Source organism: Camelus bactrianus, chromosome 5, assembly GCF_048773025.1.
Source record: "Camelus bactrianus isolate YW-2024 breed Bactrian camel chromosome 5, ASM4877302v1, whole genome shotgun sequence".
In the NCBI taxonomy this organism is placed as follows: Eukaryota; Metazoa; Chordata; class Mammalia; order Artiodactyla; family Camelidae; genus Camelus; species Camelus bactrianus.
Window position 1 is genome coordinate 92422382 of NC_133543.1, and position 19863 is coordinate 92442244.

General features: G+C 42.3%; 1 protein-coding gene across 1 annotated transcript in view; it reads right to left on the minus strand.

Moving 5' to 3' along the window:
* The window catches only part of AP1S3 (adaptor related protein complex 1 subunit sigma 3), a 56905-nt gene that overhangs the window by 2872 nt on the left and 34170 nt on the right, over positions 1-19863 (minus strand). Inside the window, exons 2-4 of the mRNA XM_074364389.1 lie at positions 13857-14035; positions 11907-12015; positions 3434-3571 (exon numbers count right to left, since the gene is read on the minus strand). Coding sequence (XP_074220490.1) covers positions 3434-3571; positions 11907-12015; positions 13857-14035 — 426 coding nt within the window. The remainder of the gene's footprint in view (positions 1-3433; positions 3572-11906; positions 12016-13856; positions 14036-19863) is intronic.

Below are 19863 nucleotides of genomic sequence, written 5' to 3' on the forward strand. Positions count from 1 at the left end.
GCCAAACAGACCAAGACCACGGTAAGGAAGATGGCTCAAAGGATACCAGGGTTAGAAACCAGGTTTTCTAACTGGCTTTCACCAGCTCTGCTTAGAATTCCAGTCTTCCTCTGCTGAAAACACTCGTGTTCCATCATCCGCACTTTCTTATAAGGCTCTTATGTCCCTTCTACGAGCACTGGCCAAGAGAAGCCCCCACCTTAAGACCTCTGTCCTGTATAGACATTGCCTGTGTTTTAATCTTGGCAGGGGTAGCACATTGGCCAGAGGTCCATGACTGTTTCGTGGTACCTAGAGTTTACACCATTTAAACAGGAACACAAAATTGGGTATAGAGTTTACTTAGAATGAGACAAGAAATGAGAGTACATTACGAATTTTTTTTTGGACAAATATCGCAAAATCCAGAACAAGAGCATAAGGGTTTCATTCATTAAGTGCCTGACACACTTTTGTAACATCTTATACATTCCTTACACGGCCATGAATTCTTTGCAGCCGAGATAACCTACCTTTGCAAATTTGACCTTATGAGCCTGCAGGGAAGGGGCCTGGACCCGGAAAGGCCCCAGAGCTGTCAATTCTCTGGCTTCACAGCTGACTGGCCTCTAGCTATGCGCTCTGCTCCACATCACCGGAGAAGTCAACGTGCTAAGGACTGCACTGGCTGCCCCTTCTGAGCTGTGCTGTGACTCAGGTTACATGAGTCAATGACATTTGAGGTTGATCCTTTCTCGAGCTTGTCACTTGAAAGGTTGGAACAGGACTGGCACATTCTTGAAGTGCTCTGCCCTGGCCTTTCACAAGCGGACTCGAGTACCTTGGGACCCCTCCAGTTATCCATCCAGCACTGCAGTGTTTGTCTTGTGTATTTAGTCATATACACACTATTTTTTTTTTACTGTGTTATGGTTTGGCTTAGCTGTTTTAACATGGTTTTTGCTTTTAAGGTGACAGTGTTGGGGTGCACCTAGCCTTTTCTCATGAATCTGCACATACGCATATGAGGTACCTTATTGCTTGACCTAATGAGGTATCATTTGACCCTCCGCTCTTAGCTTGCTTTCTTATTCTGCCGTCCTACCATCTTCTGTTTGTCGCCCCCACTGGTGATTCCAGAAATTGCAACCTCTGCATTTGAAGATCACTAGCTTCTTTCAGTTTCTTTTTCCTTCCAATCATTTTTGCAGCATTGTCCACAGGTACCTTCAAAATAAGGTACCTCTTAAAGTCATCCCCAATCAATTAAACTGTTCCTTTCTCTCCATATCATCAACTTCTAGCCCCAGTACATTTAGAAAAAGTTTAAGAGCATACAAAGGTTTAAGATTATGCCTCTTCTTACTAAATACATGGAGACAGTCTTTTTATTCAAAAAAATTTTTTACTGAGTAAGGGTCAGGGGAAAGTCCTAGGGCTACTTTGAGATTTGATTTTCAGTTGTACTAAAAGTAAAAGCAGTATCACAAAGGCCTCAAACTTTAGCAACTACCAATACATGCTTAGGTCCAAAAGACAGGGAAAAAAAAAAAAACCACAGCATTTTTTTCTCCTTATGCAATCATATTACTTGTGTCTATTCATGCTAACCTTTTCTAACCAGCTATACACAGCAAACCACATATACAAAGTCAATTTTTCAACGAGCTCCCCCAATGTTCACTGACTTAGCTGAAGTACCAGAGCCCAGGAGAACGCTGGTAACGCTGTTTCTATTTGGCGGGTGCTGTTAATTCAGTGAGAGATTTAGAAGGCAGTCATGATACTGCCTGCTCACCATGAGGACGCAGGGGCTAATGGAGGGTCCCCTGAGACCCACCTATCAAGACCTTCCACTTAATAACCAGGGACATGAACGACCAATAAATGTTTAATTGTAAAAGGCCTCTCTCTTGAAATAGCAGGCAATATCTGCTTCCCAGCTCTAAATGGAACCCTGTGAGTTCTTTAAAACTATTTCCTACAAAGGGGGCAATTCAAAATAACCCAGCTATGTCTTGGCCCCAACTCAAGGAGCTTTCATTACTGAAGTGCTAAAGACCCCGATTAAATGTCTGTTTCTCCTATAAGGTGATTCCACAGTGAGGGCCCTGGGGATAGAATTATAAATAATCCCTAGCATATTTTTAAAAAGGTTGTTCTGTGGAATTTCCAAGCCACTGATTTCTCAAGTACGTTGTAAAATTCCCTTCCTGCGGCATTTGGAGAGAGCCAAGTAAACATCAGAAAGCTGAAATGCATTTTTTGAGGTGATAAGCCCTCTAGAAAGAAATGCATTAGCTTCCTAATAGGAACACACCCAGAGGCTTGGCGGTGCCCTGCGTTTTTCCCAGGGTCAGTTCTCCGAGGACTGGCTCCCGGGATGGGCAGGAGCAAGGAATCAGCTCAAAGATGCGTCAAAGATGTTGCTGTATAGGCCGAAGCAGGCTCTTATTTCCAAACAGTGCGCAGAAGGGCTTCACACCAATTTTTAAGGACTCTTAATAATGCTCTGGAATGTTCTGACCTGCTCTTAAGAAAACAGAAAAGACAGACCCAACGATGCTGTGGGAAGAACCCAGAGGTGGCAGAGCTGGGAGGGAACCCAGGCCCTCAAAGGCACGCTTGAGCAGGGGCTGGTCAGAGCATCTCATTTGGGAGGGCAGAAGTCAGTGGGCTGAAGTGGGCAGGACATGAAGGGGCTAACGTAGGTAAGTTTGCTTACTAGGGACGATGCAAAGCTGGACTGCACTATGAGAAAAGCTCCAGTGTATTTCATACAAGTGTGACCAAATGATGCTTCAGGGCCCATTCATACCTTGGTTAGCAAGCCACAAATTCCCAATTTATTTATGCAGACAGGAGCACACATACAGCCTCTCCATGAAGGTAGGAAATTTTAATTAAAATGATAAATGCCGTCTTCAATAACAAAGTTCTAGTATTCCTGGCAGACACAACAGCGATGTACTGCTGCTCTCCTTTCCCAGGCCAGCACAGACATTTTAATGAAAGTCTTTTTATACCTCCCAAGTAAGTATTCTTGAAAAGAATAGCACCTAGTGTTTAATGCCATTTTGACAGTGAAAAGCTCACTGAAAAGCTCAAACATGAAGAGCAAAGACTTCGGAGCCCAGCTGCCTGGGTTCAAATCTCTATTCCACACTTACTGGCTGTGTGATGTTAAGCAGTCACTAAACCTCTCTGTGCCTCAGTTTACTCATCCTTAAAATGACGGTAACAGTATACCCACCTCTTAGAGTTGCTGTGATAATTAAATAGATTAATATATGTAAGTTACTTAGAAACTGTACCCAACACAGAGTAAGCACTCAGTGAGTGTCAGCTAACACATCACCACCACCACCACCTTTTCCCAGGGCTTGGGAAACTGTCCTGATGCCATCATCACCATCATCATCGTCTCCCAGGGCATCAGAAACTGGATACTGACCTCCTGTAACATATCAGAATCCTCGATGGCTTTGACAGCGGATTTCTTGGATGTTTCCTGGATTTCTCCACCCATTATAAACTCGTCCAGGATGAAGTAAGCCTTTTCGAAATTAAAGATAATATCCAGCTCGCAGACCTGGTAGGTCAAAAACAAATGTTTTGATTAACTTGCTGCAGTATCAGGGGAAACATCCACTGATGTCTGAAACTTTTCAACACTGACCCCCAGGTGGCACACCAAAGGGAAAAATATCAGAGGGTATTTTAAGGCCAGAAAAGTAGAACTAGGGAAATCCAGACCCTGAATGAAAGTAAAACGGCATTCTATTAAAGCAGAGCGCGTCCTTAGATAATACTGTTTAATGTCACAGCTGGAAATTTGAGGCTCAGTCGAGGGGGGAGGCCGCCCTGCTCATCCTCCCATCTCACAGATAAAAGCTGAGCTCCCACCGCACTGCAGGCAGGAGGGCAGCGCTCCCTTCCTCTCTGATCTGTACATTTGGCTGCCAGCTTCAGAACTCTCAGAAGCTCACGCTTCAGAGGCAAATTAGCTCAACTGTGCTAATTCCTCTCAAAATTATGTCACAGGCTAGTAGTTCCCAAACTTCAGAGTGTGTCCCAATTACGGAGAAAGCCTGTTAAACCACCCACCGCTGGGCCCCACCTCCGGAGTCCCTGATACAGTGGGTCTGGGTAAAGTCTTCGCGTTTGAACTTCTAAGGAGTTTCCAGGTGATGCTAATGGTGCTGGTCCGGGAGAACCATCGAGAACCACGGTCACTGCCACAGACCAAAGCAGAGTCTGATGGATTTGGTTAACTGTAGCAAGGAGCTAGAGCCCTCCCCGCAATCCAGATAAGGCTCGCTTCCAATGCTTCAGCCACACACAGCCACTCAGGCACTGTCCTTGCTGTCTTCCTTCTCACACGTTCCTCAACTCCCCCGTCCACACCCTCCTGCAGGTCTAGCTGGACGTCCCACCTCTACCCCTCAACAGCATCAGATACTCTCCCCCAGTCTCTTGCTTGAAAATCTCCTCTCCCTTGCTGCCTGATGTTTGCAGAACTACTCAAGGCCCATTTCCCTCCTCCATCTCTGATGGTTCTTCTCAGGTTCCTTGGATGCTTTTTCTTCCTCTCCCCCACCATCTTGCATTTGTTTAAGAAATATTTACAAAGTGCTTGGGACACATCAGTCAGCAAAACAAACATCTCTGGGGCAGGATGCTTACATTCCAGGGACCCACCTTCTCCTTAAAGACTGGTGTTTCTCAAGAGAGCCTCTTCTCTCTGCAACACATGCACCCTCCTAGACAACTCCGACTCTCTACAGCATGTGTCACATGCAGGTGGCTTAACAAACCTAGATGTCTGGGCCTGATCTCCCTGTGCAGTGCTAATCCAGTATTTCCACCTGCTAACCAGACATCTCCACTTGGATATTCCTCAGTCCAGGTCCCCACATCCCAGAGTGAAGTCAACCATAGTCTTTTCTCCTTTAGTTCCTATTTTGCATAGTACATGCAACCCCTATCTAGTGGCTCCAACTAATCCATTCTACAGCTCAATTTATTTTCCCCGTCTATCATTCCTCCCCCTCCCACTCTCATCCCTGTCCATTTGGTTACCAGTTCCTATTGACCCCATCCTGTAAAGAAACCCCTAACCCTCCCCCTCTTGCCCACTTTGTCACTGCTGCCACTCAGGCCTGTGACATCTCTCACTTAAGCCACTGCAGTGACCTTCGCAGTGGCCCTGTGCCCACACAGGGCCAAGGACCCCTAACACTTTGCTAAAATGCTGATCCAGTTCCTTTCCATGTAAGGTCTTCTGTTCGGGACCGTTTCAATTCCTCAGCATGGCGCACCGGGATCTTCACAGCCCCGCCCAGGTCCTGCTCCCTGGCTTCCTATGCTGGCGCTCACCCCAAGCCACAGCCACACGGTCCACAAACTCACCCTGTTCTTTCACGCCTTTGCCCTTTGTACATTCCAGAAACTCCTGGAATGTTGCCTCAAATGTCCTTTCCTTCATTCTGCCGGCAAAAACTCAAGCTCATTTTTCATGGCCAAATTCCAAAGTTATGGGCACAATGATTGCTCCAAATGCCCTTTCCTCTCGTTGGGATTCTGCATCGCCTCCTGTGTTCTCTCTTCCATCTTGTGTGCAGGAGTGCGTGCCTACTTCTCATCACTGCCCCTGTACTGAGGGCTCCGGCTCAGACCCTGACTTAGTCATCCTCAGATCTCTGGTTCCTGGCACACAGTAGGAGGCAGTAAGTGTCTGCAGGATAAATGAACGAGTCAGCCACCATGCAGGCCTTGTTTTTACGATGCTGGGGATTCATGGCTTCCCAGGTCAACAGTCCTCTGATCCTACTGAACCCTATGACTTTACATAAAGTGGATGTCAATATTTTCACAAATTGTTCCATATATTTAGGATGTAGGTCAATAAACTTGTAGATGCCACAAGGAAAATGGCTTATATTGAAAGATCCAACTGAATCTAGAAGCATGAGAACAAATAAATACAATACCACTGTAATAAATGGCCAACTCAGAAGAACTAACCTAACTCACCTGCAAAGGTTATGGTCTCTTCATTCATTAGAAAACAGCATCAAGTCAACACGTGTGTCTGTATAATTATCAACCTCCATCCCCTCTCCCTAGAGAGTCTGACTCTCTCCCACTCTCTCCCTCTCTCTCTCTCTCTCTCTCTCACTCGCTCACCCTCTCCCCTCCTCCCCTCCCTCCCTTCCTCTTTTTCTCTCCATCTATCTATCTATACATACACACATGTACATATATGCATATATATATGACCGATTCAAAATTACAGTCTATTCGCTGAGACACAATCCTATACCCCAGGACTTCCCCCAGACCTTTAGGGTTCCTTCTTGAGAACAAGTATCAGAAAAAGGATGGCATCAGAAGAGGACATGTTCTCAGCTTATTAACCTTTTCTTTTATTGCTAGAACACCCTCATTCCAGGAATTTGAGTGACAATGAAACCAAGCTGCCCAGGCAAAACCGTGGAGAGATCAGAGTACAGCATGGGCTAGGTGCTAAGAACAAGGTTAAAAGTACAGCGATGGATTGGGGATAAAATCTGCAACACATATAACAGAAAGGAAAGCACAGTATCCATGATATAGAAAGAATTCTTGGCAGTCCCTAAGATAAACATCACAACATAAAAAAAAAATCAAATGAAGGCTGTCAAGAAGCAATTAATATGTAGAATAGATAAACAAGATTATACTGTATAGCACAGGGAAATACACACAAGATCTTGTGGTAGCTCACAGAGAAAAAAAATGTGACAATGAATATATACATGTCCATGTATAATTGAAAAATTGTGCTCTACACTGAAATTTGACACAGCATTGTAAAATGATTATAAATCAATAAAAAATGTTAAAAAAAGAAGCAATTAATAGACAAGGCAAGAAATGGAAAAACCCAATACTCATCTAATAAGATACATAGTCTCACTAGTAATCAGAAACATGCAAATTAAATTAATGACCATCTGACTATTAAGAAGAGATAATACCCATTGTCGGGAAGTGTATGAATAAATAGGTACTCACACTCACCGTTGGTGCAATCTGTAAATTTTATAGGCCATTTTGAAGGGTCAAATTGTAGCATCTACCAACTTTAAATGCACAAATCTTTACCACAAGGAATTTATTCCTATGCGATGCCCAAACTAGTGCATAATAACATATATTAACAACGAGGATAATGGCAGCATCATTTATCATAAAAATTGGAAACAACTCAAAGTCTAGCCATAATGGAATTGTTTAAATAAAGTATGGTCCACCACCTTGGGTATGGCTTCATATGCCATGAGAACTCTGTGTAGAAGTTGGAAAGAATGAAGTCGATTTCCATGGATAGACATGGAAAGAGCTCTATGATAGACTGGTAAGGGGAACAAAAGGAACTTGCAGAATTAAATGCATAATATGATCCTATTTTTCATTAAAAAAACTGTGTATTCTAGAAGGATATGTAAAAATATGCATTATTTTGCAATTTTAAACAATACAGATACACAAAAAGAAAGCACTGTAGATCAAATATCCATGCACATCAAAGAAGGTATGACAAGAAAGCCGTTACCAGAAATCAGGAGAGGTGGCAGTGAGGATTTATAGTAGCAAGAGCTGGAGAACCCCAGAGTTCAAGGCAGGTGGAGGCCAGGGACCCAAGATAGATAGGAACCTCATTAGGAGAAACCAGCAACCAGCATCCTGCAAAGTGAACCTGACAGATACTAATGCAAGTTCCCTGGGAACTTCTCACACCCCACTCTCCAGGCAGCAACGCACTCCCAAGATTGTAGGGTTCACCAGCAGCCATGGGGCAATTTTACTACACCTAGTATCAAGGGACAGGGATAAGGTAAGGTGGTATGCAAAGCCAGACAGACACAACACACGCACATACACACACACACACACACACACACACACACACACTCACACTCACACTCACACTCACAGGTTACTACCTCCAGATCATAAGGGAAATGGATACACAAGTTCTACTGGCTTTACAGAGAATGTTACAAACGAGCAACTCTTTCATGTGTAACAACTCCAAATGCTACTCTATTTTCTATTCTCTGAGTCTAACCCAAGTGGTTAATGTAAGAAGAGAGTAAGAAAAGAAAACATTTCAGAACCTAAGACCTAATGCTGGTTTCTTCAGCTACTAATTATGCAAATACTATTTCTAATTCTACCTTCAGGGCGCTGCCCCAGTGTATCAAAAATGTGCCCTTGATGCTCAAATGACTGCACTCCATCTAATTATGCAAAAGTACATGGCTTTTGTGTTAATAAACACATGAGCCCCTCTACTTATTTTTTTCTCTTTTCCTTGTGTCTCTCTATTCTGGAATAAAGCTTATACAAGGAAGAAACAGCAGTAATTTAACTTTATCTTTGATCTCCTAGCATTGTGCTTTACTATAATTTTACTATAATTTGGCTTGAGGGACTCGCAGCAGAACACATGATGTATTGAGGTTATTTCTGGCATTTCAATAAATAAATCCTTTTGGATAGAATCTAAAAGGGATTGTCTCTTAGTGAATTCTGTTCTAAAGTAAATACAAGTTCAAGTTACATATAACAAATGCATAAAACCATATATAAAATAATAACACAAGCTGCAGTTACATAGCAACTGACAGTTTATAAAGCATTGCTAATCACACCATCTCTTGGATCCTCACAACAGCCCCCATGAGATTAGCAAAGTAAATATTTCTATGAAACGTTCTGGGTGCCACTTTTGTTATCTGTGAAATAGAGATCTCTGATGAGGAAAACCCGGGGTCTGGTGAGTGAATGAGCTGTCCAGCAGGACACAGAGCGCCCGGCCGCTGACAACATGAAAGCTCCCCACGTCACGATCAAACATCTCCGGCTCGGCAACATGCACGCTGTCTTGAGTGCATCAGTAAAAGCTCACACAGCAGCCCGTCATGGGAAAATGTGGCAGTGCCTAAATCCTCAAACCGACCCTTACCTCTGGGAGACTCTGAGGCATTGCCTCTTAGCCTCTATAAATTGGGGTTAATGCTACTTACTGAAGGCCAAAAGACTTAACTAGTTAATCCTTGTAAATCTCCTAGGAATTGAAAAGTGTTAAAAAAAAAAAGAAAAAAAATTAGTAGCCAGAGATTTTGCAATCTGCTATAGGAATATTTTCTAGTGTTATGAGAAGCTCAGCACAGAGGGGTTTTTTTCTGGGATAATATAAGGGCAGAATTCAAGGAAACCTTCCATATTAACACAGGAGGAAAAGAAAACCAAAGAGAAAAATGTTATTCCTGAGACAATGTCATGAGAATCAGTATTGTTGGGTTTGCACCTCACGGTTAATTAATAAGAACTGAACACCTCCTGGGCACAGAGTCTTGAATTGTTCTTAGCCGCTCTTAGCTTAATGAAAGATTCATTGAATTTTTTTTAGTGAATTAAATGTTGGCCCATGACAAGGACAGCTTCTAAAGGCATGCCAAAATAGGATAAAAAATTAATGTTAGAGAAACAGGAATGCATTTTAATTCTGAAGGTGATTCCATTTCTCTTGACAAAGCAACGTGTTCTGAAATATCTGAAATTTGGTCAGATAAGATGGAGGTCAAAATTCAACCCCAATTCACATTAGTACAGATGGATAAACCTCAGAAGACACGATAGGTCAAGCCAGAGTGGAAAAATGAGCAGGAGAAGGCGGGTTACGGGAAGGCCCCGGCGTGAGGAGGACTCCTTCAGGGCTTTGCATTGAAGGCGAAGCCTGCAGTTTATTTCAAAGAAAGTACCCCAATGTCAGAATTCATCTGAATAATAGAAAGCATAAAATTAACCTCCAGTTTGAAAACATGCCCTTATATATTCGCAAATCTCTTTAAAAAACAAAAATAAACTTGGCAAACCAGGAGAAAGCAAGAGAAAAAAGGTCTGGCTGTCTTACCACTTTTATACACTTACCAACAATCTGAAACTCCTGAAGTAATATTTAGGTCTTATAACATCATTTACAAAGAAATAAAAGAAGAATCAAAGAGAGGAAGGTAGGGAGGGAAGGAGACAAAGTTATTTCAAAAACCTTTCAGGTCCTCATCCTTGTGAAGAGTGTTGCAACAAATCTGACAGAACCTTAACCAACACCTCAAGTGCTGTTTGCTCCGTCACATAGAATACAGCACAGAAAACTCTTCTGAAAGCAAATTCTCCTAACAGCACTTGGTAAAAATCTTCAGTGAGCAAGGGAACATCACTGAGAAGTATTACTGAGAAGAAAAAAAACATATTCCAAATCCACCAATTCATTTCTTGAGACTGTAAACTGGATGAAATGTTTCTGGAACATTTGCTAAAATCTGGCCCTGAGCTGGTTCCAAGCGATGAAAAAACAAATAAGTTCAGGTCATGATCTCAACAGACTTGCAATTTGGTGGTCAAGCAAATCCCATAAAAGGGGAGGATAATACAAGTGTGGTCCACGTGGCTGGAGCACTGGCTGTGTCAGGGACAAAAAGAGAGAGGAGCTAGAAGGCTGGAGAAGTGGTCTGGGCCCAGTGTTTAGAAAACTTAAATGCAGGATGGGGAGAAGGTAATAGCTCAGTGATAGAGTGTATGCTTAGCAGGCACAAGGTCCTGGGTTCAACCCCCAGTACCCCCACTTAAAAAAAAGAAAGAAAGAACGCAAGCTAAATGCCAGGCTAAGAAATTTGAATTTTATTCATTTAATATGAAGGAGAGTGACTGAGGAGGAATGTCACCCGAGATCTGTGCCTGGGAAGGAGGATGGTAACTAACAGGCCAAGAAAGGGACAGAGATGAGGTTTAAAAGAAAAGCAAACCTGTATCCCAAACTATATTGGCAACAGTGAAAGATGGAGATGAATTTTAGTCCAGTTTGAATTGACAGAGGCAGACTCAGTAAAGGGTGGGGAAAGACGTAAGAAACACTATCTTTTTGCGTTGAAGGCTCTTGGGACATAATCATTTCAATCACAAGACAGAATAGCTTTAGTTCTTGTCACGTTAAAGCTGAGAGGACCATGAGAAGTTTAGTGAAGACCGTCACCTGGTGATGGATTTCCAGGGGGGAATGTCGAGTAGACACGCAGGAGAGTAGAAGGAACAGGGGGGCACTCAGAGGGCACGGGGAGGAGGGGGCTGGAGAGGACACCAAGGAAGGGCTTCAGAAACACGGGGTGAGAATCAGCAGAGCTCAGCGTCAGGGCAACATCAAGAGGAGCAGATTGAAAGAAGGGGCTGTGATGAGCAAGGGTCCAGCGCTGCAGAGAGGTGAGGGCAGGTGAGGACAGGAGAGGCATCGCTGGTGTGGACCCGCATGAGCACCTCACAGCAGTAAAGACGAAGCCACGTTGTAAGCTGCCTCGGAGTGAATGAGATCTGGGGATCAGGGCACCTCGTTAAGAGTCTGTTCCTTGGTGGCAAATGCATGGAGACTGAAAAGCAATGCGAAGAAAAAGGATTTTGGTTTTGTTTATTTGTCTGGTGGTTTTTTTAATGCATAAACAATACTAATGAACACTTGGCGCTTAGTAAAAGAAACCAGAGAGGGGATAGCAAGTCAAAATAGAAGAGCGACAACAGTCAGTGGGGAATCAAAGACGAAACATCAAGGAATTCTTCACCATTAAATTCCAGTTCATTGGAACAAGGTGTCAGGTGTGGCTGTGGTCTGAAGATACACACGCCACCTGCCTCTGGAAAGCTCCGGATCTTCCATTTACGAAGAATTACAAGAAGGCAGGGGGAGAGCCTTGCCTTCTGATCTTCGGCACAAATGCAGCTCATATTTTAGACCTGAGAGAGAGAAGGAATGTGTGGAAGGACAGAACTGAAGTCAGAGCTGGGAAGGAGACTGGCTACTTCCAGGAGGCCAGGACGCCACTTACATTTCCAAAGTATTTGTCCAGCAACTCCACATAACGATGCACAGTCTCTAGCGTCAAGAGCTCATTGTCCTGATTCTCTACTGCACAGCAAAAATACAAACTGGCATACCTTGAAAAGAAAGAAAGAGAAAGCAAACTATGATGGCGCATCGCGGACCCTGAAGATAGATGGTTTTCTCCATGAATACGCAGTTGCCTCCTCCTCTCCAGAGACTCTCCCTGTCCACGTCCAAGAGAGAAATCATTATTCATCACATCCAATATCCTTCCAAAATGTAAAATAGGATATATAAAAATACGGTGCTGACTGGATTATTTCTGTTAATTATGTGAAAGGTCTTCAGAAAAACTTGATCTTGAGGAGCTGTTATCAGGCGACAGAGTCCTTGGCCCACGGTAATCAGGATGCCTGTTTATACCTCCTGCCCCAGATTATGAACTGGCCTTTCTAACCTCCAGACCCCTGACCAAGGGTCCCAGAGCCTACGGTCCCCACTCATCTTTTCACCTCAACTGTACTGCAGTGTCTCTCCCAGCCTCAGCTTGTCAAGTCCTCCCCTCCTGTGTGTTTCTTCTGCCTAAAATACTCCTCTCCTCCCCATCCGTGTGGCTCACTCCTACTTCTCCTGCAGCTCTGAGCTTGGATGTCGTCTCCTCCAGGAAACCTCTGTCCTCTCTGACTGCACGGGATGCCCCTGACACACACCCCTGCGCCTCCTCCACAGAGCACCCAGGACTCTGCATTCTGTATTGCACGGCCTGTCTCTCCCGCACTGGCTCAGTGGCTTCCTGAAGGCAGGTGCCGAGTCTGTCTTATTCACCATTGCTTATCCAGCACCTGTGAACACCTGTTGAGAGAACTGCTGTAGCCTATTTTTTTATACAATGGCTTAAATCACACTTGAACCCAAAGCTTTAGACACCAGCAGGCAGAGAGTAGGGACAAGCTTCTTGTCCTCAGGTATGTCCTGGGACTTTGCCTTCCCACCCCTGAGATGCTGATTGCTCTAAGGGGCCTCTGCTGACATCTCTCATGATGCGAGTCCTCAAAGCTCTGACCTTGGACCCAGCGGAAGCAGCTTCGCCCAGGCACTTTCTGGTAATTTACTCCAATAAATATAGCCTTTGATGTTACCTCTCTTTCCCCTTCCGGTTTTATAACCACTCCTTGCGAGAGCCTTTCTATTGTGTATTTTCCTTCCGAAAGTTGCAGTATGATGTTGGATCCAGGATCAGATCGCTGTGTTCTGGTCCTGGTTTAGGCATCATTTATCTGGGTCTTTAAGGGAGAAATTACTTCTCAGGGCCTCAGTTTCCTCACCTATAAATTGAGATCCCTTTCTAGTATGGTCTTGCCATGGCAAGCAGGTTCAGTAAAGGGAGAATACACAAATCTGGACTTGAATCCTGGCTCTGCCAATCACCACTCAATTACTGGGGCTGCGGACTAATTACTTAAACTCTCTGTGGCTTCAGTTTCCTCATCTGCAAACATGAGGGATAATGACCATAATAAAGAACTGCCCATCCCTGGATCACGTTAAGCTGCACTTTTTTTCCCTATAAAACTTGTTACTAACTGAAAATGTTTTGTTTACTTAACAGATGAATAAGCTTCATGAGAGCAGGAATGTTCTGTGTCTTGTTCACTCCTGTAGCCACACTCACTGGAACAGTGCTGGGAACATAACAGGTGCTCTTAAGATACTTCTTGAATGCACGTGTGCATTATCAACATAAAAATTAAGTCCCTAGAATCCATCCTGGCACACGGAAAGCCTTTTTAACAAATGAGATTTCTCTTCTGTTTAGTCTATGGGTACAAACACTTGGGCTCCAGCCTTCCAAGGTTTCAGTAAACGATAGAGTTGGTGTTGCAATCTACAATGTGCAGGGTTGAATAAACCAAAGCAATAACGGGAGATTCAGTTCTCATAAAGTTACTCACACCTTTTATAAACAAGCTTTAGCTCCTTCCAGTCAACAAAACTGCTTGTCCTCTGACCACGGGAGAGAATAATCTGAACGATTTCCCGGGTGATCTTTTTCCTTTCCTTGTCAGGGAGAGTAGTGTACCATTTCTGCAGCCGTAATTTCCCTTGTCGACTGAAGAGCAGTATGAAATGTATCTAGAACAAACAAAGGATAGGAAAAAAAAAAAAAAAAAACAGAATTTGGTCAACAGCATCATGCTACCAAAGACACTGAAATTCAGCAGCAGGCTTTACAAAGGATTTTGATTCGGAACAGATGAAAATTATCGGCATGCAAACTATCTCATCTGACAAATTACGTTTAACTCATCAGAGAACAAAGAAATGCATACACTGCAAACATAGCTTATTTATATTGTAGAGGAGAGATAAGTTCTTTCTTTAATTCCTTTTATGAGCCACAAACTGCTTGTAGGGAGAAAAATATATCACGGAGGAATATAACTCTTTTGAGAAAATATTAAATTCTTCCTTCACAAGCCAAAAAAATGTTAAAAACAGTAGACAGGTTTACTTTAAAAACTACACTTCTGATCCCCCTACCGTCTGGGGACGGAAAAAAAATTATACTCCTGCTCCATATCACAACTGTAGAAGCATAATGATAATATAGAAACAAAGGAGAGAAGGTAAAGAAAGGAGGAAGCAACGGGGAAAAGCGAGAAAGCTAGAAGGGGACCATATCCTAATTTTTTGAATAAAAATTATGTATGTTTAGGGGGAGGGTATAGCTCAGGGGTAGAGTGCATGCCTAGCATGCACAAAGTCCCGGGTTCAATCCCCAGCACCTCCATTAAAAAATAAACAAAACCTAATTATCTTCCCTCCCCCAAAAAATTATATTTAAGGAGTGCAACATGCTGATTCGATATGCAGATACACAGTGAAGTGATCACTACAGTCAAACTAATTAACATACCATCTCCTCACACAGTTACCAGTTTTTGTGTGTGATGACAGCACCTGAAATACACTGTTAGATAATTTCTGGTATTCACTATAGTATTAACCATAGTCATGTTATAACACTAGATCTCTAGACTTATTCATCCTACGTAAACGCAAATTTGTACCCCCTGACCAACATCTTCCCATATCTGCCACCTCCACACTTCTGGTAACCACTGTCCTACTGTCTGCTTCTATGAGTCTGATGTTTTTAGGTTCCACGTATAAGTTAAGATCATGCAGTATTTGTCTTCCTGGGCCTTGCTTGTTCCACAGAACGGGATGCCTTCTAGGTTCATCCATGTTGTTACAAATTACAAGGTTTCCTTCTTTTTTAAGGCTGAGTAATATTCCATTATGTGTGTATGCACACACACACACCATACTTTGTCCATTCATCTGTTGCTGGGCGCTTTGGTTGATTCCATCTTTTGACTGCTGTGAATACTGCTGCAATGAATGTGGGAGTGCAGATATCTCCTTGAGATACTGATTTCATTTCCTTTGGAAATATACCCAGAAGCAGGATTGCTGGATCATATGGTAATTCTATTTTTAATTTTTTGAGGGACCTCCATCCTATTTTCCATAATGGCTGTACCAATTTACATTCCCACCAACAGTGTGCAAGGGTTCCCTCTTCTTCACGCCCTCATAACACTTGTTACCTCTTGTCTTTTTGATAACAGCCGTTCTAACAGGTATAAGGGATATCTCCTTGTGGTTCTGATTTGCATTTCCCTGATGATTTATGATACTGAGCATGTTTCCATATCCCTGTCAGCCATCTGTATGTCTTCTTTGCAGGAATGTCTTTTCGGGTCCTTTGCCCATTTTTTAATTGGGTTATTTGTTTTCTTACTATTGACTTGCTTGAATTCCTTATATGTTTTGGCCATTAACCCTTTAACAGATGTAAGGTTTGCAAAACTTTTCTTTCGTTCCATAAATGGTCTCTTCACTTCATTGTTTCCTTTGCTGTGCAGAGGCTTTTTGGTTTGATACAATCCCATTTGTCTATTTTTGCTTTTGCTGCCTGTGCTCTTGGAGTCATATCCAAACTATCACTGTCCAGATCTACGTCAAGAAGCATTTTCTGTATGTTTTCTTCTAATAGTTTTACAGTTTCAGGCCTTACATTAAAGTCTTTAATCCATTTTGAGTTGATTTTTGTACGTGGAGTGAGATAAGGGTCCAATTTCATTCTTCTGTATATGGATATTAGATTTCCCAACACCATTTACTGAAGAGACTATCTTTTCCCCATGATGTGTCCTTGGCACCTTTCTCAAAAAATCAAATTAAGTCTCAAATGTAAGCTCTTTATTCCACTTTGTGGGTTACTAGGCTGAGGGCTTTAGAAACAATCATCTCAAGATACAATTATTTCTGGCATTACAATAACTGTTGAACAATTTAGATCGTGTGTTGGCCATGTTAGGGAGAAACCTGATCTTATTTTTTCAATTAAGTTCCAAAATGTTGATTTGAAATGCATGGTCACATTTCAATAGATTTTTGAAAGCTTTAAATGAATAAAAGACACTATGACATGTAGAAATTTACTGTGGAGCCTGGGAGCTATGGAAGATTTATTTTCCAGAAATTGTTGGATAGTCTGATCTTGATTTTATAAGAGATTAGGTTTTCTCAATCCATAGTATGAGAAGATCAAGTTTAGAATCATAATTTGAGTCTTCATTTTGTTTTTAAAAAAATAAAATTCATTATTGAGGTTAATTGTGTCATGGAAGGAACAATATATACTAGAAACAAAATAATTAAAATTTTAGAACTTTTTACAAATAAAATATTCAGCTCTTTATTGAAGAGGTTTGGCTCTGATTGTCACACCATAAGTCACACAAGGTGATAGGAGGTGGCGAGATCTGAGGACCAACAGAAACCAGGCTCTTTGCTCAGAGTGTCCCCTACCCCCAACCTATAGAATTTGAGGCCTTCTTAGTAAGATATAGTCTGTCTCAGAAAGGAAACACCTGTTATAACAAGGACTTGAAAACCCTTGTTTTCACTTGTTTTCAAGTGAAAAGAAAGCAGGTTAAAAATCCCTGCTCATCCAGCAGCTTTAAAAAAAAAAAAAAATCACCCTCAGTCTGGAATTTAAGTGCCTGCTTAGAATATAGTATTTTCTTAAATACCCATTTCACTCTCAGCACAGGCATACATAATTCAATAATGGAACACAGCTACTGCTTCCTAAAAATCACACTGAGAAAGGCATTTTTGTTTCCAAGAAGAGATCATCACCAAAGTGACATTCTAAAAGGACAACACTGAATAGGGACAGAATAATAAAACCTCAGGAAGTTGAGAACAAGGCTCAGCTTCAGGTCATCACCAAACAGAAAAGACTATTCAACCCAAAGTCTAGTGACGGTCAGATTTTCACTAGAGAAATGAGAGCCACACATGTTCTGGGTGTTCCCTTTACATTTCCTGTCAGAAAATGTACTTCTTCCCATCTAACCTAAATCTCTTCTGTTATAATTTAAACCAGTTTTCCCTGTTTTTTTTTCACAGAGCATATTAAAAGACAGTATTTCATGATCCTTGGAATAACAACTAACTCTTCACATATTTGAAGGCAGGCTTTAAAGTCTACCCCAAGTCTTGTCCTTCCAGAAGAAATCACCCTGGTTTCATGTCATCTTCTTATTGGTTCTATTATCACATCTCAAAATGGTCATTGTTGTGATTCCTCCAGGATTTCCTCATAGATGAATGTTACTCTTAATTTGAGGAGCTCAGGTGAATGCCCAAAAGTTCCAGTGAGAGGTGGGAACTATTGCTGAGTTTAATTGTGGATTATTTTCCAGTTCTTCTACTGCAACCTTCTCTCAAGATCAAGTGTCTGCCTTCTTAAACACAAATCAATAAGGCAGAAAATAAAGAAAGAACTATTCTTCATTCTAACAATGAATTCAAAGAGAAAGGATGATCAGGAACCTAATATACACATCTGTAATGCCCATATGAGATATAAAAATGTGTTTCAAATTCAAAAGAAGCAACAAAGAGGCTCAAGTTTATGCAATAATCACATTGCCTAAGGCAGTGTTGAATGATTTTGTCCTTTCAAGTTGTGCTCTGAGGAAGAACTGTAGCCTTCAAGTTGTGGTGTCTGGTGTCTGTTCCTTCTCCAGAGTTAAGAGTGTAGCTTGAGAAAACCTGCAGAATGAATTGCAGTGATTCACAGGAGTTCGTCACCTCCAGCAATTAATTTTATCCAATTTGTCAGTTTAGTCATTCAAGGCATATTTGGATAATATGTTCCAAGAGGTTAATCAAATACATTTTTATTAGCATTAGTTTGAATGAAAGAGAAAAGGCAACTGGAAGGGTTTGGGTTTTTTTTCCAGTATTTACAAAGAGCCAACTTAAATTCAAGTTGATGTCATAAACAAACTTCATCTGACTTCAGAATACAACACGCAGGAATTTTGTTTCAATAATAGTGCTGAGAAGAAAGGAATAATGGAGAGACTGGCAATACTCTTCTGGGAAAAGCCAACTCCACAAATAACCATAAAATCAAATGGAATGTGATGAGCAACGCTGACTTCTTCCATTGGCCCAAATCCTCCGGCCGCAAGCGGGCATCTGGCTTCAGGGAGCTCTCCCCTCCCTATCTCAGAAGGAGACCCTTCTATCAGGAAGGAGCCCTTTTGAGCAGCCTGGTTCTGTCCCAGATGATCCTCCAAATCCAAATATGTCAGGTTAATCCAAGCATTCCTTGTCATCAGGGTGTCCACTAGAACAATCCTTGACCTAACTGGGTACAGCCCAAACATCTCGCTTCGACCCATGATGTAAGCTACTCTGGGTGTTTTCTTGACCACATATTTCTAAAGCGTGTCCAAAGAGGCACCACTGAGCCTTCACGGGAAGCACAAAGCACATTAGTACCAACCGACTTCTTCTGTTGCTCTGAATCAGTGTTAGTATCTTCCCTCTAGTTGAAGATCAACAATGAAGACTTCCTGTAGCACCTCTGATTCTTAATGTTTGCAAATCTCTCTGCTCCCAACCCGAACTCACACAGTAGGTCCACAACCAGCTTCTAAGAAAAGAGTTATCCAGGAAACTTTTCCTATCCCCAACACCATCACGCCATAAACAGCAAGGACCTACTTGTGTTTCAAGAACTGAGCTGCAAACACAAACACACAGAGTATGTTCTGTTCCTCTCCTTCAACTCCATCAACCTGACAGGTCCTTGCTCTGGTGGCTCAGATCCCAGGATGCATCAATTAAGCTGACCCTCGGGGTCAGTAATGGACAGCAAGCAGCTGTTGCTGACGATGCTGTCTGCACAAGGCAAGGCTTTACCCACCCTGAGCAGCTCAAATTTGTGCAATGCCGTACTTCTTCTATACTTAAGGTTTACGTTACCTATCAGAGGACTTACACAAATTAGCTATGGCTTTAAGAAGAAATGCTTATAGACACTTGCAACCCTCCTGGATCTTAAACCTACTTCAGAGCCTGCAAAGCCATATTTTTTTTTTTCTGCTAAGAGAGGAAAGTGTTCCTCCACCTCTACCGCCAGCTTTGTTTTGTACCAAAAAACCCATCTCTTAATCGGGAGACTGAATGATTCCTCCCTGGAGATACTAGAAGGCAGAGAAAAGACCCCTAGACCTGACAACGAAGCCTTGCAGGCCGCCTGACACGCCCCCAGAACTGCCTACTGGCAGCTTAGCACCCACTCTGAAATATGAGCAGAGACCAAGGGTCTGCAGATATTTGAGAATCATCACTAATGTCAGAGAAAGAGACTGAAAAGAACAAATGGGAAAAAGTAAGCGCTGGATACAGTAAAAAAAAAAAAAAAAAAAAAGCATGGAACAGGACAAACTGTTATACACACACACACACACACTCACACACGAATATGCTCAGAGTTCAAAGAAGATGGAGTTCCTGTATCAACAAAATAAAAACAGGGTGGGGAAACAGAGACAAGAAAAAACTCCGGAGAATTAAAAAGCATG